Below are 18,243 nucleotides of genomic sequence, written 5' to 3' on the forward strand. Positions count from 1 at the left end.
CTGTTAATGACTCACACTCTTGATCTAAAATTTGGCCAAATTCTTTGATTTTCATTTGGCAGGAAAAAACCACTTATTTCCTAAACAGCTTTTCAGAAACAAAAAACAGAAAGCAAGAAGGATGTGTAGCTACTGAAACCCATGGAAGACCTCCAGCTTTGGCACTAGAAGCTCCCATTTCTTCATTTCAATACCCCAAATGAACCATTGTTTAACATGCCCAGGGAAAATCAATGACACTGAGGAAAGGAGCTGTGAATCCAGGCATCCAGTCTCCATGTGGCTTTGCCTTCCCTCCTCTCTTCTGCTGCATGACCTTGAATTTGATTAGGATTCACCTTGTGCAACTTCAGTCGCCCACATCCTCAGTCATCCTTCCCACCCATGGAGAGATTCTGACTTGGCCTAGGAAATTACACTCTCTCTGCACTAAGGAGGATCCTTAAGGAGCCACCAACCCCAGGATGCCCCATCCTGCCTGATGTGCTCTCTGGTGAGGCCCATTTTAGCTCTTCAGACTCTCAAGCTCTGGCCAAGAGGGATTTTCAGGCTCTGACACAACCACTATGGAGCAGCCTCTCACCTGAGAGCAAAGACAAGCAACAAGGGCCATTGTGAGATGCCCAGATTTTCAGCTCTCCATGAACCAGCCAGGTCTCAGCATGGCATGTTCCCTGGGGGTGTGTCAGAACTGGGCAGCTGAGACACGGAAACCACCCTGGCTGGCATGCCTCAAAGCAAATGCTACTTGGCTTCAATTGGAACATCAAGAAATTGAAATGCTCCTGCTGAACATTTCCATTTCAGCAAACTGACATTCCAACAAAACGTGCCCAGCCAGCTCCACACTGCAAATCTCTGTGCTTTTGTGGGCAAAAATTGTTTCTCCCTTTTCATGTGTTTCCCAACACATCTGACAGCCTCCAGAGAGGACACCTGTTCTGGCTGGCACCTGGAGGGCCCGCTCAAAGAGCAGTTGCTCCAGAACTAACATCCAGACTTCCAGCCAAAGCATCCTGAACTGATCCCTCCCCAGTGGCAGATCAGCATTCTGGGCTGCTCTGGGGGCAAGTCTTATCACTGACCTGACCCACAGTCATGCAAAAAAAAAGTTCCTTTGCTTTGATCTGGGTGAGCTGAAGAGCTTTCTCAGGGAGCAAAATTCTCTTCAGCAGAAGATTCAAGCCTGAATCAGTGGACACATTCCTGAGAGCTTTCCCTAAGGTGATTATTTCTGAAGTGTCCATGTTGCAGCTGATATTCTCTTTTCTAAGTGTCAGATATCTGTTAGAACAGGTAGTTGAGGTGTATCTGTCATGGACAAACTTGTACGTACATGCAGACATGCATGGATGCTCCCTCCCCCTCAAAACAGGCTTTGTTTTACAGTTCCTAACACCTGGAAATATTCAGATTCCCTTACAGTCTGAGGGATGAGATGTCATTGAGTCTCGGCAGCAGATCTTCTGGTGTGTATGGTGTGCCCTTACACCTGGCATCGGAATCACACAGCACTGTTTGCAGGAATGGGAAGAAGCCTGCGCTGGGAAGGTTTCGGGGTGCAAGATAACCTGGAGGAAGAAAGAGAGAGAAAATGCCATTATGATGATGAGGACACGCACTTTTTGGCCATATGTTTCTGTCAGGATGTGCTATTTTCCCTTCCTAAACGACAGGACAGATTCTCAGTTTCACTGAGGCTCCTTTCACTGACTCCACCCAGGCAGTGTCATCTGCCAAATCCCACTATAAGCACCTCCACAACACTGACAAAGCCATCACAGGCTATTTAATCATAGAATTATAGAATGGTTTGGCTTGGAAGAAACCTTGAAGGTTGTCCAGTTCCAACGTGCCTGCCACGGGCAGGGACACCTTCCACTAGACCCAGTTGTTCAGGGTCCCAGTTAATAGGAAGAAGAGCCAAGCTATTTGTTCATAGGATACCTGTCAGTCCTGAAGCAACTGCAGATTTCCCCCCTCCACTCCACGATCCAAGAACAGGCAAGAAATGACAAAAAAAAAAAAAACCCTTAGATTAAGATATCCTAATTCTGTCTTTAAAAAGTGAAGTGAAATAAAAGCAGGCACATGGCCAGAGTAACCTGAAGCACCCATGAGAATGTGTTCTCCAACACTTGGACTGGCTTCTATGCAACACCACAATCTCTATTTCCAAGCCAGGCTGTTAAAACAGGGCTTTGTCTCAGCTTTTACCACAGGAAGGGGCAGAGGATCCAGGACCAACAAACATCCTTTGCCTTTTGTGCAGAGCTGCCCTGGGAAGGCAGAGGAGGAATCCATCACCACCGCCCAGCTCAGAGCAGCTCCAGCACCATCTGCCTGGTGACCTGGGATGCCGGCAGCCAGTGCTGAGGGATGAGCTCTGTGTCCCTGTCTCCCGTTTCTCCAGACACAGAGTGGACCTGAGCAATGAGACACTCGAGTGTTTTATGTGCCACTTGCCCCGTGCTGCTCGCTGCCAGCCCACAGAGTTCACGGCTGCTCTTCCTCTTGGAGACAAATGCTCCCATAAATCTTCAAACTCTTTTGCTGGATCACAGCAACATATTATTTAAAATAATCATTTGGAAAATTACCTGGCAAAGGACATTGCTATTATTTCTGCTATGGAAAGGAGCCAGATTTGCTAAAGGCCTGCAGGCAGGCTTGTGGTAATTGATCACCTTGCTCTTTTAGTCTTCAAAGATGCCCTGTGACTCTCACCCAGGCACAGCTTTATCTCTCACCCCTTCACCAAGGACACGGTGCTACATTTGTACAACATTTATTCATTAGAGCAGTGCTCAAACCCCAGATGCTCCCAGAAGCCTTGGCAGGAGTAGATGGAGTCCATGGCTGTTGGTTTCCTGGATGGAGACTGGATTTTCCTGAGCTTTCCTCAGCACATGAACACAAGAGCTCATGGTTTAGCACAGGAGCTCCCACTGAGCAAGACAGCAAGTGGCACAGAGGCCTCTGAGACCTGCAGAGGTACAGGTACCCACTTTGATGGTGGTGTGATTCTCTTCTACACCTCAGTGGAGAGTTAGGTGTACAAGAGAAAATTAGAGGACACGGATGCTGCCAGAGGAGAAGGCTACCTGCCATGGGAAGCTCCCCCAACACTCCCCGCATCCCTCAAGTCACCTCAGGAGTTACACCCTTCCCTCCCTCATTCCCTCAGGAGTTACACAGCTGGCTGAACCAGCTCCTGGTAACCACAGAGCACCAAGGGCAGTAAAAGAGCTCTCTTATCCCTACAGGCAGAACTTCTGGTGTTGGGGCCACAGGACCAAGCATCCACCACTCTAAACGTGTTGCAGGGTAATTTACCTGCTAGCCATGAGGGAAACTTTAGAGCAGGACACTTTAATCTGGAAGCACCCTTGTGTGAATATCCCTGCCATGTCTGTGGTGTTTGCCCTTTGGGATCACCAATTACAACCCGGCACACACGGACATTTTCCTCGCATCTTCCTTCTGATCTCCCACATCCTCATTCCCATGCAGGGCATTGACCTGCACACCAATTCAAAAATGCACACTACAGACCTCACTGGATTGGTGTCCCTACCAGAATGAAGCGTCAAAGACGTGGGAAGCCATGAGACCTGGGATGGAGGGCATAGCCACAATGATGTGTAGGAGCTAGGAGGGAAACGGCTCCACCCTTCACTGCCCTCCACATCTACCAACGACCACCAGGGCCAGGAGATAAGCTCATGTCTCTTAGTAGACCAGGAGCAGCTAAAGCTGTGTAACTCCTCAGGGAAAGGCTGAACAGGGAACACAAAGATGGGTCTGGGGAGCACTGGTCTTCTCCAGAGACAGTTTACAGAGGTGATTAACCAAAGAGATCCTGATGAATCCAGAGCAGAGGAAGACTCTTCCTTGAGGTACAAACAGCAATAACAAATGTTAGAATTGGACTCAAAGGTGGCACACTTTGAACTAAGTGGGCAATTAAACAATCAGCTGCTCTTCACAAGCGAGGTGTTCAGCGTAAGAGCACAGTGATGGTATCGGCTCTTTCTTTTCTTTTGAAACAGCAGCCTCAAATATAAAGAGCCAGGAACTTGTGACCTGAAGTTTGGAAGTGCTGCCACTTGTGGTGGTGGCACAATGCCTGTGAAGAGCTCGTTGGCCCATGAGGTTGAGGCACTCAGCGAGGCTCTGCCAGCTCGCAGCAGATGCTGAGCAGTTTGCTGGTGGCTGGATGCAGCCATGGGGCCTGATCCATCCCTGAGTCACTGCAGGCATGAGCCAGTGTTACCCCACGATGCTCCTGGCACAGGGGCAGTGGCAGTGCCAGGGAGGACTCTTCTGGAAGAGGCCTGGGCTCTGACAGCAGTTAGAGAGTTAAGGAAGCTTTTTGAGAAAGACCATGACACAGAAAATTCCAAAATGTCTGGGCCAGATTTCCATGTGGTGTGAGTTAGACCCATGCTGGTTCTCAGCCCTACATCCTGCAAAGGAAGGAATTTACTGATGCCAAGGCGAGTCATGAGATCAATGCTCTCCCTGCTCCATCCTCCCTCCCTCCATCCCCTTGCTCGTGGTGAGGAGACGTGACCCCACAGAGCCACACGGGCGGTCCTGCCCACACCAACAAATTCCCTGCTGGCCCTGGAACCACTGCCTGGATGGCCAGGGAGGAAGCAGCTTCAGGAGACCTCCGTAACTACCTGTCCCTGCCCTGGCTGAGGTTTATCCAGCACGTCAGTGACATCAGTACACAGTGTAAGCACCAGCTAGGAAATGTGACAGAAGGAGAGTTGTACCTGCTCTGCAAATTTTAAAGGACAGCCCTCCCATGGCAATAGTTTCCCAATCTGAAGTGTAACACCCCCACTGGAGACTTTTGCAGTATTTCTACTGTTGGGAATCCCTTGGTCTTCCACAGGCAGCTCCTTCTCCCACTCAAATCTATGGCAATGCCATATCCCAGCCCCAAATTTATGATTCCACATCCCACAACAGAACAGATCCACAACACATGACAACTTTTTTCAATCTCCCCACTGCCTTTAGCTTTAAACCTCTTAATTTGCTAAAACTACAATTTCCCTTGGGGGATTTTACTATGGAGCCTGTGAGTCAAGGGGGAGAGATCACTGCACCCACTGCTGCCACATGTCTGAGCTGAGAGGTCACCCTCTCACACTTCTGGTCAAATTGACACCTCTGCAATCAAAATCCAAGCCCAGATCTGTATCCTGTTAGTAAAGACTGACTTTGGGTCTGCCAGCAGCAGAATCTCAAGCCCAGAGGCTTTTACTGTGCCTTCTCACAGAGAGCTTTGCTTTCCTATCCCTACTAAAAGCAGGGCTCCAAAACTGAAGGAAAGACAGGCATCCCAAAGGGCAGAGGAGGCCAAAGGCTTGGTGCTGCATGGGCTGGTTCTCCCTGTTCAGTAGCATCTAACCAGGCCAGCCACATCTCCAAGAGCTGGAAAGAAACAAGGCATGCAGAGCAGTAATAATAAACATAAGATACCAATTAATGCTCGCATGCCACTGGAAATTCTGGCATTTCCCCATCTGCTCTCATCCAGAATAAAAACAAAGAAAATTAATTTATCCTATTTTTCTGAATGTTGTAAATTCCAGCACACTTCCCTTCAACATGAGCAAAACCATTTTGTTTTCTTCAGGTAAAGGTGCTTGGTATAATAACAATGAGAAATGTCAGGGTGGTTCTAAATGTCATACAAGAGGGATGAAAATTACTATTTCACTATGGTCTGTAAGATTAATTGAAATTGACCCAAATGTTTAAACCTAAATGGACCATGTTTCATGTTGCCACATTGATTTTGCTGCTTCCATTGCACTGAGGTTTCTGGCATTTGCATTATAGCTGAGCCCAGCCATTTATCTGATCCAGCCAGGAATCCAGCAGATCAGAGGCACAGCACCATGAACACAGCAGACCCCAGCCGAGTTTTTCTGGTTTCTATCCACCCCTAGCTTAGGGTCATATCACCACCACTCTCCTTGGGCATGAAAAAATTCTCTTGCCTTCAGAATTCACACACTCTGGCATTTCATTGCTCCAAGTCCTTCCAAATTCCTCCCACAGTTCATAAAAAATCCATACAAACCTCAGCTCTCCTACTGGAGAATTAGAGGCATTAATGAGCAAATGGCTTCATCAGGAAGTATTGTGTTTAATTGAAAATGCATTCAATCTTTGCCAAATCATATGAGGGGACATCATAGCTGGGACTTTTCAGCTAGGGAAAAGATGGGCAAAATGTGGTTTGATAAAGAAATAAATAAAGTCAGGAATCAGTGATTAAAAGGGTGAGAAAATGATCACCCCTCACAACACGGGCACAGCAGAACACAGCGAGATCAGGAGGTAAATGGCAAACAGGACCGAAAATACCTTTTTGCAACAAATATCAAAATGTTGTGAAACTTACTGCCATGGGATAGAGACACGGATTTCAAAAGAATTAGACAAATTCACAAAAACGGATTTGTCAGTGGCTACTAAATATGATTACTTGGATTAAACCCCTTCAGCTTCTGGCTGAAGAAACCTTAAACCTTCCAGGACTTTCGTAGCAGAGGGAACACTCTGTGCTCTGTGTTCCTAGACACTCTCTTCAAATCATCCTTGAGCAGTGGGGGTCTAACCCACAGCAGCAAAAGACCCCAAACTGTTTATCAGCTGTGATCCATATTTATCTCAAGAGTCACCAAAACTTCTGGTGAGAATATTTCCTGCTCTGGTGACCTCCTCCCAACTTTCCATGGCAAATGTCTGGCTGTGTTTGTGTACACACAACCTCCTCGCCTCCCTTCTAGTCTTCCTCATTGTCACACAGCACCACTTTAAACTTTATTCCTCTGCTTTTTCAACAGTCAAAAAGACAAAAGTGCCTGTTTCATGACATGACAAAGATCCTGTTTCCCTCCAACCACATGCAACTGCTCGTTTCCAGCTTTGTTCACACCTATTTATCAGCAACAACTTCAGCTGCCTGGGTTTTTTTGTGGAAAGCTTTATGCTAACGCTGGGACTTTGAACCTCTCTCCAAAAATTAAACCAAATCATCAAATCTATGGGATGAGATTCATTTTTAAGCAGGGTACTTTTTACACGTGAATACCCAGCTGGCTTATGCCTTACCTATTAAAAGAGAATATTTAATTGCCATAGCACTTCTATTGCTGTGACATTTCAGTGCAATTTTTTTTTTCTAATATCTAATCTGGCCCCTCCCCTGGCACAATCTAAGGATGTTTCATCTTTTCACTTGAGACATTGCAGCACAGACTGATCCCCACCTCACTACAGCCTCCTTTTCCATCTCCTGTTTTTTGAAATGAAAGCTCAGCAGGACCCCAGATAACTCCACTCAACCCTCCCCCAGGACACACATGGTGCCTGGGTAAGATTCAAAACCCCGCATTTTTTTATCTTTACAGCAACAGGATCCTTTTTTTCTCATGATGTCCTCAGCTGCCTGCCTACGACAGTGCAATCAAAGCAGCAGACAACTTACAGCCAGGCTCCTCCCTCCCTCGGTGGCCTCCACGGAGGAAACATTTCATTTCATTGCCTAATTCTTCCCCCAAGCACTTCAGGCTCTGCAATAAGACCAGCCCAGAGCAGACAGCATCTACTTCCACGCTTATTAAGACTGGGCAAGCTGGTTTTGCTCGCCCACAGACCTTCCACTTCCACCTCCTTATTTAATAAATTAAAAATCAGCACTTGGATCTGATCGCAACAGGTTCACGGACTGATCAGGGAGAACATAAAGAACAGAGAGCATAAAAATCAAAAAGGAGCCAAAGAGCAGCAGGTGTAAAGGGAGGAGAAAGAATCCCCAAACCAAAGACAAGAACAAAGGAGGGGAGGTGGAACCTGGAACCCTTCAAAGAGGTATTGCAAACTCAGTCAAGGTGGGGAAATGACAGCTGCTGTCTGCACCACGGGGCAGAGCTGAGGAGGTTGGCAGTGCTAGGAAGGGATGCTCCACTGCCTGAAGCACAAACACACCAGGAGAAAGCAGGAACTGCAAACAAGCCCTTTTCCTACAGGGCTTTTTAAAAGCAATATTTAATGCAGACAAGGCTAACCTGGTCTTGTAACGCAGCCAGCTTGCTCTTGTCTGTATGAGCAGCAGGGGACTACACAAACAGGACCTAAGAAGAGAGTCAGGACACTGCCCAGCAAGAAGCTGGAACCTAAAAGCTTAAATCCATATCTAGACTCTTGAAAAAATACCTGCACAGAAACTGTGTTTACCCAACCGCCATCTTTCAATGCTGAGTGCCTCCAGAGCCCAGGTTTAGATTCTTTAAACAAAAGTGACCTCTTTTCCAGAAACACAGGCACCAACAACTAATAATTTCAGTCTAAGCCAAACTGCTCAGCACCTTTGGAAAAATACTTCTGCCCTTTTAGATCCCAGCACCTGGATTGAGATGTTTCAGGAAGTCAATTAGAATTAAGTGACCGCCCCAAGGCCCTGCTTGAATGAGGAAGGAAAAAACACAGCGGTAAGTCAGGAGTTCCCATCTCCAACTCTGAACATCCTTCAGTCACACCCCAGAAGGCGGAAGAGTCTGTGGAAAGAAAAGGAAGTGTGGAGATTTATGACAAGGGAGGCGTTACAAACATCACAGTTCTCTCTTTAGGCAACTGGTCTCCAAGCTAAGGGGAAGACAAGAAACTGTATGGCTGGGCACTGCTTCTACATGCAAGGAGATCAATGTGTATGACTGTTCCAGCAAATGTGGGGTTAATTAATACAATCCATACCCCCTTCAGCTTTATTTTAATGGAACAGAGGGTTATATGGCAGTCTGCTCCCTGGCACAACAGCATGAAACAAAACAAAGGTCATGCCAAAGCCAGAGACCTGATGAGGCATTTTGCTAATCACTGCAGATGAGCACAGACAAAAATCTGATGTGTAGAGAAAGGAGGACAATGAAGCAATGTAAAGGAACACAAGCAGTGGGGCTGCTCCACCACAGGCAAGTGGTGAAGGAGAGCCTGAAGTCTGATGTGTGCTTGTCTGTGTGCAGAATAGGCTGAACCCTGGGGGTGGATTATGACTTGCATAAATACCCATGACATCCAAATGAATGGAGTGGCCTGTGCAGCTGAGCCATCATCCCAACTCCCTGTAATTAGCATGGGAACCTATTAATTTTTCCACATTACTGGGAAAAGAGATGAGTACAGGTCCCTCCAACTATGAGGCAAATTCCTATAAAGTACAGCATATTTTCAGAGTTTTCTCACCTCCAAGTGAGATACCTTCTAAGGCATCAGAGATCTCTGTTCAGGGGCTCATACGGATTTTTCCAGCCAATTGTGGAGCTGTTCAAATCCTAGCTACCCATCACAGTAAGACTGAATGAGATGTAGCTCAGAGAGAGCTCCTATCCTGGGCCTTCCTTCTCCCAGGAGCACTGGAGCCAAGAATGAGAGCAGGGTATCTGTTCCTACGTAGTGTTGTGCCACACAGCTCTGGCTCTAAGCTAGACCCAAACAGCTGTGCTGCTACTGGCCAGCAGCCTACTGCCCAATTCTGATGATATTCCCCCAGAATATTGGCTGCAAAGAGCAGCCTCGTGGAGGACTCTGCTGCCGAGTCTCTGACAGACATCTCTGAGTGGATGCAATGCCCCCTTGCAGGCATCTCCACAACGCTGGGGAAATCTGGGTGGAAATTCTGGGCAGAGCTGAAGGGTAGAAAGTGCTCCACTGCGAATCCACCAGATTCCCTGGCAGAATGTGGTGGATTTAAGACCAGACCCGAGAGCACAGCTTCTGTCCATGAAGAAGAACTGTCTGTGAATGAGGCATGGGTTGCACAGCCCAGCTGTCCCTGGGAGTGCCGCAGGAGTACACCCGGGGTGTAACAGAGTGAGGTTTGTCCCACACCTTCCCCACAGCCCAGCTGAGCAGGGCTTCTGAGCAAGTGGAGGACTGACCACACCCAGCAGAGCTCCGACCGGGAATACTGATGAGGTCGAACTGACAGCAGGGGAGAGGAGGCCAGCAGGAGAGGAAGAAAGCGGGCGGGGAGGGTGTGACAGGGTGTGACAGGGCTCGTTAAAGCAAGGAGCGTAATTGGGCTCCTCTGCAGACTGAGTGGGCTGAGCCCTGAGGGACAGATTGTATCTCGTACACAATTCCCATACCTTGCTAAAACCTGTAGGATAGAAAGGGACTTCTGTCCCTACTGTAGAAGAAGGTGACAACAGGCACAAAAGTCTGGATGATACCATCAAACCCAGGGGCTTTCACCTGCAGGCTTCTAGTCCAGAGCTTCCTGTTCCACACATACACATCCCAATGCCTCCTAGTAAAGACCAAGGCTGAAATAAAAAGGTCAGAAGTCACAACTGCAATGTGAATGGTAAATTGTGCGGGGATTTTGTTTGTAAGACTCTGGGATCATCACAGAAACTGGATATGCAGTGAAATCTCTTTTTCATTTCTCCTGACAACAATCTCTGCTGACCTGGAAACGCATCATCAAACAGAATCCCTGAATAAAGAAGAGATACAGGGTTTTTTTACCTCTTAGATACAAGATGCTTTAGTTGTGAAGAAAATTATTTATCAGATTTCAGCTCCCTGTTTTCCTCAGTTCTTGGTTCTCCTATGAGCATCTCTTGAGTGGTGACATTTATTTGGCATGTCATTTCCCTCTGAAGCTCAGCCTGGCACAAGCTCCCTTTGCATTAAGTGCTACACAATGTAATTCAGCACAAGCAACTTGCTCCTGCAGGAAACCCTTGCCATTTGTTCACTCTTGACTGATATTTGCCAGGTAATTTCTCCACATAATCCTCCATCTACTGAATGTGTATTAGCTGCCCTTCAGAAGAAATTACTGTCTCGAATTGGAGCTGTTTTAATTGGAAAAAAAAAAAAAAAGGATTTCATGATATTTCTGTGGCCCTGAATACAAGAGATAAGCTTACGGAGTGGGATTTTCTGTGGGGTTATCTCTAAGGCTCCAAACCTCAGCATCTGCGTAGCTTATTCCATCTCTGTGCCATTGATTCTGTGCTTCCTGACTTTTGTCTACCTGCAATAATCTCTTGACAGCAGAACTGGAAACAGCTTCTTGTCACTACTTAACAATTCTGTCTTAAGGCAGGCACTGGAACTCAGCATAAGGTGAATTTTATGAATAAAATGAATAAAATTCCCTCCTGTAACAGTCTTCCTAGATGTGTCCACCCCTGCTTGCTTTTCTGTCAAAAAGGAAAGTTCCCAAGTGATTTATCTTTTGCTTGTCAAGCAAAAAGTTTGATACATTTTTTCCAGTTGTCACCAAAAAAAAAAAATAGGAAAAGAGTAATTGTCAAGCAACTGTTCTTATTTAACTAGAACAGCAGCAGAGACTGGGTGTTTGATGCTCTGGTTAACAGCCTTCTCTATCCCCTCGGGATTCTTAGATGGTCTCTGAACATCTGGATCACAAGAATACACCAAACCCATTATTTTCCAGCAAAAAAGCCTCTCTTGCAATAGAGAGTTCCTATCACCCACTTCTAAGAGAGACAGACGCCTACTCCCATACTTACTGAGAATTGTACTAAAATAAAATTAATCTGCAGAAGGAAAGGGAACTCATCCAAAGATACTGCCCCATCTTCCCCTTTCCTGCAAAGCACAAGTGATGGAGCTACTTGCAGTTCCTAAAATTATTCCTGTTAATTCATTAAGGCAGAGATGTGATCATCCAGAGGAAAAATGCTCCAAATAAATACAGATTCAAACTACTAACTGTGACAAATAAAAGAATAAATATTTCCCCATCCAGATGGCTCTCCTGACATCCAACTTATGTGATTTATGGGGCACAGGAAGTACAACTGCTGGGGCAACGTGGGAGGTTTGCCATTTCCACACTTGGCAAAATCCAGGGTTTTCACAAAGTACGTGTCCTGTCTTGCCTGCTCCAACTGGTTCAAGGGAATTTGGGAGAACGTGGAATATACAACATGCCTAAAGAGGTCTTTTGCTGATGGCAGATGGGCTTGGGGCTAAAAAATGATCCCAACACATCAAGAATGTCCTTTTCCATTACAGAATTCCTACAATACTTTCAGGAAGTACTTGCTCTGGCTCTCCATCCCTGCCTACAGAAGGAGGCACACAAAGCTTCACTGGGATTAGGCTGTAAACTCTCTGTAACATGGGCTATCCTAACTGCATGTCTGATATTGGCCACTGTGTGCTCCTTTCTCACACGTCACAGAGGATCGAAGAGTTTCTAATCAGAGAATCACACCTGTCACTCACCAGGGTGAACATTCCCGGTGGTCAGATGCAGATCCCTCCCAACCACGTCTGACACATGGGATATAAACACTGGGAGCCAGCTGCTTGTCTCCTCTGCTGCCAGACACTGTCTCCTCTCCTCCTGCCTCAGTCTCCCTGCCCCAAACACAAAACCCCAGCATTGCCCATGCCAGGTCCATGACAGCCTGATGTGGGTCATCCATGGCAGTGCCTCTGCTATCAGCCAGGTGTTGAAAATCTTCAAGGTCCCTTCTAAGCCAAACCATTCTATGGCTCTATGATTTGATTCAACTCAAAACTAACACTGTGAAAGGTAAAAAAGCTCCCACCTGGATAAACGCCTTGCTCTGCTTTACTCTGTAACTTCATGAACAAAAGTGCCCAGGGCTGGGACATGCTTCTGATGGCGGCAAGGACTCACTAATCAGCAGAAGTGCTGTAGCGCACATCCAAGTGCATCCCTGCTCTGAGATGGGCACTTCCTGACCCAAGGAGCAAGGCCTGCAAGCAAGAACCAGCTTGTGCAAACTCTTCACCCATTTGACCCCCAACAGCTACTGACCAACCCAAAGAGCTGCTACTTTTATTACAAGGGCTCACCTACACCATCAGGTCACAGGAGCCAAGCAAGTTACTGCTCTTCAGCTGAGCCTTAGCAGCAAGATCCTTTAATGTGCACATTTTGCCTGTGGCATTCACGTTGACCAGTGTCATGTTTCTACCTCACCTCCATAATCACACTTGCAGCCTCTGCCCTCACTCATTTTACTGAGTAAGATCTCCCCCAGCTACCCTCTTCTCCCTCCATTTATCCTGGAAATTTATATTGCTGTCTACGCAGCAGTATCCGAATAAATCTCGATGAGACAGTTCTTTAAAGTTGTTTTCTAATTATAAAGCTAATTTGGAAAAAAAAAAAAAATCACGAGCAAAAACAACCTCAGAGGAACACACACATTTTATTTACAGCATGATGCATCCCAGGAAATCTCCACTGGAAACTACATGGAGCCAAATTTGTAAAAGTAACAAAACACATCAAATGAACACATCAGTCACTGAAATGAGAACTAAACCCCACAGACATAAAACCAAACCAGTTACTTACAGTTTTGCTGTGGTTCTGGAGGGAATTTGAGACGGATAATGGCCAAGATTATGAAAACAACCACAGGCCAGGAAATTAAAACAAACGACCATACCTATAAAACAGCAATGAAAATATATCGGTTACGTTTGTCACACTGATGCGTCCCAGAGCCTGTCTGGAATGTACAAGTGGTGCCCTAAATGAGTTATAAGGTGCATTGTAAATCACACCTGTCTTGGTATGCATACAATTAAAATCCAAGCTTTATCTATTCAGGAAGAAAAACTACCGAAGATTTTAAGAGCAAATAACAAGGCTGGAAACAGCACAAGGTTTCAGTCTGGCTGATAATTATGGGGGACAGTGTTTACCCAGCTTTAAGACACTGCTATGTCACAGTAAAGGCACGCTGAGAAGCACCAACTGAAAGATTGAGCAGCTGCAGTGTGAAAGGTTGGTTTCACTTTCAGTGAGATTATGGGTTAATAGAACTTTGTTTGAATTACACCCCAAAATTAAAGTGTTTGACAAGCCTACAGCATTTTTTCCCCCAAAATTTCGCTGTTCTTCACAAACAGTTGGGCCTCATGGTAGAGCTGGAAGGAAGATTTTCCCAGTGGTCATTTACAAGATGGTAAAGGAAGGGGTTTATGGAGTTGTGCAGCCAGCCTACAGAAGGCACACAGGAACACCCATCATCAAGATAAGATCCCTTATAAGAACTTCTGACCCCAGCAGCCCAAATCCGTGTCACCTTTCCATCTCCAGACTGTAGCAGTCCATACAGGTGAGCTGAGATGAATCCCAGAATGGTTTTGGTTAAAGGGACCTTAAAGCTGATTCAGTTCCACCCCCCTGCCATGGGCAGGGACACCTTCCACTAGCCCAGGCTGCTCCAAGCCCCGTCCAACCTGGCCTTGGACACTTCCAGGGATGGGGCAGCCACAGCTTCTCTGGGCACCCTGTGCCAGGGCCTCACCACCCTCACAGAGAAAGATTTTTTCCTAATATCTAATCTAAGATGGAAGAGAAATGATGTAGAATTGGTCTAGCATGTTGAAAAACACATGAACATGTAGAGAACTCTTTTCTCTGACACGAGGATTGCCCCTTTCAGTGGACAAGAAATAAAAAAACACAGTCTGCTAATCATCTAGTATGGTAAACCAATCTAGGGAGGAGGCCCAAAATCTTAAAACACAAACCTTGGAGTTTTGTGAGCTAGGAAATCGCAATTATTCAAATAATCCCCTGCTTTTGCATTAGCTGGCTAGCTTGCTCCCATGCCTACTAGATTAAGAGTTTTCCATCCATCAGTAGTTAAGCTCAAACTACTCTGTGCTACAAAATTGTTGTTCTATCTTAGTGCCAATTTTTGTAACTGCAAAGATGTCTTTCTTCAAAATAATCCCATTTTTCATTGTTGTGTTGCTATTTTTTTCAGATCAGCACATATTACCCAAAACTGTTTTTCCAAAGTAATTCCAAGCCCATAACCGTGTTTTCAGTTCCTGTAACACTCACTGGAACATAAAGCCAAACAGACAGACAAACAAATCCTGGAGAGCAATTCAGCTTAAAGACGGTTGTTCTACAGCAGCTCCGTCCCTATCATCCCTGATGAGGTGACACAGGCTTGAAAGTAGGAGCAAATTCATGCCCCAAAATAGGCAAGTGACAGACATCAAACCACGAGGCACCTCCCCACACACCGCTTCACAGGGTGCTCCTATAATTTCAGCATTCAGCAACATTTTAGCTCTGACAGACAGTACCCTTCCTGCTTTTTATGTATACACTGCCAATTTGTAACAAGATCCATCACTGACACTGACATATTTTAGTAATTTTTTATATCAGATGCTTTCCCTATAATCAGTCCCCAAACATGCAGTTTAACTGTGATTAATTCGCATGCAAATGGTATTATTAATGTGTCCTCCTTGTTTAGCACCACACAGGCTAAAGTAAAATTATGGGGTAACAGCACAGAAACTGATATTAGTCAGAAGCTGCCTAAAGGAAGGGCCAGACATCTGTCACATTCCTGGGACAATAAATGAATACTGATTGTTCCTACTCAGGAAAATCGTTGTCCCTCCCCATTTTGAGCTAAAATGGTGCTTATACTCCTCACTTTCCAGACATCTCTTCCCTCGGTATCTCTGTCCTTTGACTTAATTGGGTTTAATAGTAGCTGGGCACATCAGTTGCAACATCACAGTATTCTCACTGTCCCAGGCATTTCCAGTGAACAAAAACAAGACAACCACCCTGGCCAAACTGCTTGCAGGAGGAACATGTTGACTCGAATGGAACCCCAACCAACCTGGCTCTTGGGACATTAAGAACTGTGATGTAGGTTGCATAATCCCTTAGCTGCTGGATTATTTCACTGCTAGAAGTTGATTTAATCTCTCAGAGCTTCCTTAGGATCTCTGGGTGAGTGCACATTTTCTCTCCCTCTCCTGCCTCTGTTTAAATAATGAAGTGCAGCATGCAAGAGGCACCAATATCTCCAGTTCCCTTTGGCACTCAGGCCCAACTTTGCTCCCAAAAAGATCTGAGTTTACCTCCTCACACCCTCTCCAGTCTGAGCAATCTCCCTAATTTGGAGCAAGAGAAGGAAATTAAGGAGGGTTGCAAGGCATGCATGCCATAAAATAGTCAGCAGTGGCCAGATTTTTATTTTAATTGACATTTCAGTTCTACAGAGTTGATATTTCAACTCCACAGGAAGCCAGAATTACAGCAAGTCAGAAGCACAGGTAGGGCTTAGTTGGCATTTACTCTGGGTACACAAGAGCTAAGAGGGACCCAAGCCTTCTGCTTTTAACAAGGCTGTTACAATTTCTCTTGAGAAATTAGAGGTAATTTATTGGGATTCTTCTGCATCTCAGGAAGAGTGTATTTTGCAGCAGTGAGGAACGCTCTTAAGGTGAACAGCATATCCACAGCTCCAGTGGAGCACCAGGAGGAGTCAGAGGCACTCAGCACCTCTCTGAATCAGGCCCCAAACCAAGAGATAGGGCAGGGTGAGCTGGAACAGACCTTGCAGAAGCACACAGTCATACAAGGCCTTTCACTTCACCCTCACATCATGCCCTCCATGGACATTTCTCTTTGGTCAGCATTTCCTGTGCCTGCCAAGGCATCCATTCCACCAAGGCAAGTTTAAACCCCACCATGTTTGGGTTACCAGAGCACAGGTTATGGTACAGCTCCCTGAACTGCCCAGGCTTCTCCTGAAAATACCACACGCAGCTGTACCAAAACTGGTCTGGGACAAAACTACTCTGCCTGGCCCTGCAATGCCTCCCAAAGAAACATTTGCCTCCCTGCTGCTGCTGCAGCTCAGATCACTCTCTGGACATTGCTGGCAATGCTTTGTCTTTTGGAAAGAAAGACCATTGGGGTGTTTGATTTGCAGCACACTGGACTGCACTGGAAATCTGTCCTACCTGCATCTCTCAGAGCTACTTTTTTCTTTATCCATCCTTTACAAATGGCTCTGTGTAAGGACAGCCCCCATCACCCCCAAATCCCGGGTGCTCCTCAGAGGCTGTACACCAACCACAGGGTCTGCTCACACAGCAGCAGGTACAGAACTGCAGCCTTAACTCAGAGCTGCCCACGAGTCTGTGCATGGTTTTGTTTGCACAGACATTGTCCCGAGGGAACAAGAGCGGCATCCATGGTACTCCATCTGAACTCCTGAGCCCTCATGCATGAGCTCCAACACAAGATCCACCTTCACTTCCATGCCATTCCCCTCCTTCCTTCTGCCTCTACCACCACCCTCCCATTCTAACAGCACGACCTCCCTCCCTGCAGTGCCCCCCTCACTCCTCAGCTCCCGGTGTTTCCAGGTTCCCCCTCCTGCACTCCTGTGTTCCCACACTCACCGGCTGCCTCTTGACACTCAGCCAGTTCTTCCAGAGCAGGATCCTGAGGTGCTGAGAGAGCGCAGCCATCCTTGGCTGACGCGACCGAAAGTGAGGGGGCTGCGTGTTCCTCCTCCCCGTGCTTAGGAGGCAAAAGTGGAGGCTCTAACCCAAAAGGGCATACAGTGTCCAATATCCAGGCCTCTGCCTCTTCCCCACAGCATAGCTCTGAAGCAGCTACTCCATCCACTTGTGGCTGCTGTACTCCCAGGAACTGTGGCTCTTGTCCTCACAGCAATAGCTCCTAGCAAATTCAACAGGTTCTTCCTCTCCGGGCGGGCGGGCAGATGCAGCAGCCTGCCTCCACTTGTGTTAATTACAATATCCAGCCTCTCCTGGATGCTCCCTGTCCAAGCCCTAACCGATAAAATGGATAGCATTCCAAAAAGATGCTTCTGCTTAAACAAAAGGTGATGCATGCCTCCTCCTCCTCCCCATGATGAAACTCCCTGTCTGCCCACACACCACTTCTGCTGGAGAGGTGTCATCAGCAGCAGACTTAGGCCACTTGCCAGGCCAGTCTGACTTCCCCGAGTTCACAGGGAATGGCTGGGAAGAAAGCATTCACAGCCACAGCATGCATCTTCCTGCCATTGCTGATTTGGAATTAGGGGGGTTTTAATACTTATGAATGTCTCAATTAGACCTACCTGTCCAAGTAAATTACATGAAAGAGGTGAAAAATATATATATAAGTCAAAATCTCAGGGACTGATCTAGCTGCTCAGCTTCTTGCATCTTCCCTTCCCTCCAGGAAATCAGTCCTGGGGTTCTCACTGACTGATTTCCGTGAAACACACCAAATCCACCAAATGATCCACCAAATGAATGGATCAGATTTCACCAGATTTCAGGGCACTAATCTGTCTTGAACACTCATTATTCAACTAATCATTGAATTCCCCAAGTTAG

At 46.5% G+C, this 18,243-nt stretch overlaps 1 protein-coding gene across 2 annotated transcripts in view; it reads right to left on the reverse strand.

Moving 5' to 3' along the window:
- Positions 1-18,243, reverse strand: part of ABCA12 (ATP binding cassette subfamily A member 12) — a 104,078-nt gene that overhangs the window by 62,280 nt on the left and 23,555 nt on the right. Inside the window, exons 1-3 of one of the 2 annotated variants that reach the window (XM_019290951.3) lie at positions 17,293-17,689; positions 13,406-13,499; positions 1,424-1,571 (exon numbers count right to left, since the gene is read on the reverse strand). In XM_019290951.3, coding sequence (XP_019146496.3) covers positions 1,424-1,571; positions 13,406-13,499; positions 17,293-17,361 — 311 coding nt within the window. In that variant the 5' untranslated portion in view covers positions 17,362-17,689. Of the gene's footprint in view, positions 1-1,423; positions 1,572-13,405; positions 13,500-17,292; positions 17,690-18,243 lie in introns of those variants that run through there. The other variant, XM_039554693.1, reaches the window with a different exon arrangement.

This window comes from Corvus cornix, chromosome 7 (assembly GCF_000738735.6).
Source record: "Corvus cornix cornix isolate S_Up_H32 chromosome 7, ASM73873v5, whole genome shotgun sequence".
NCBI classification, from domain to species: Eukaryota; Metazoa; Chordata; class Aves; order Passeriformes; family Corvidae; genus Corvus; species Corvus cornix.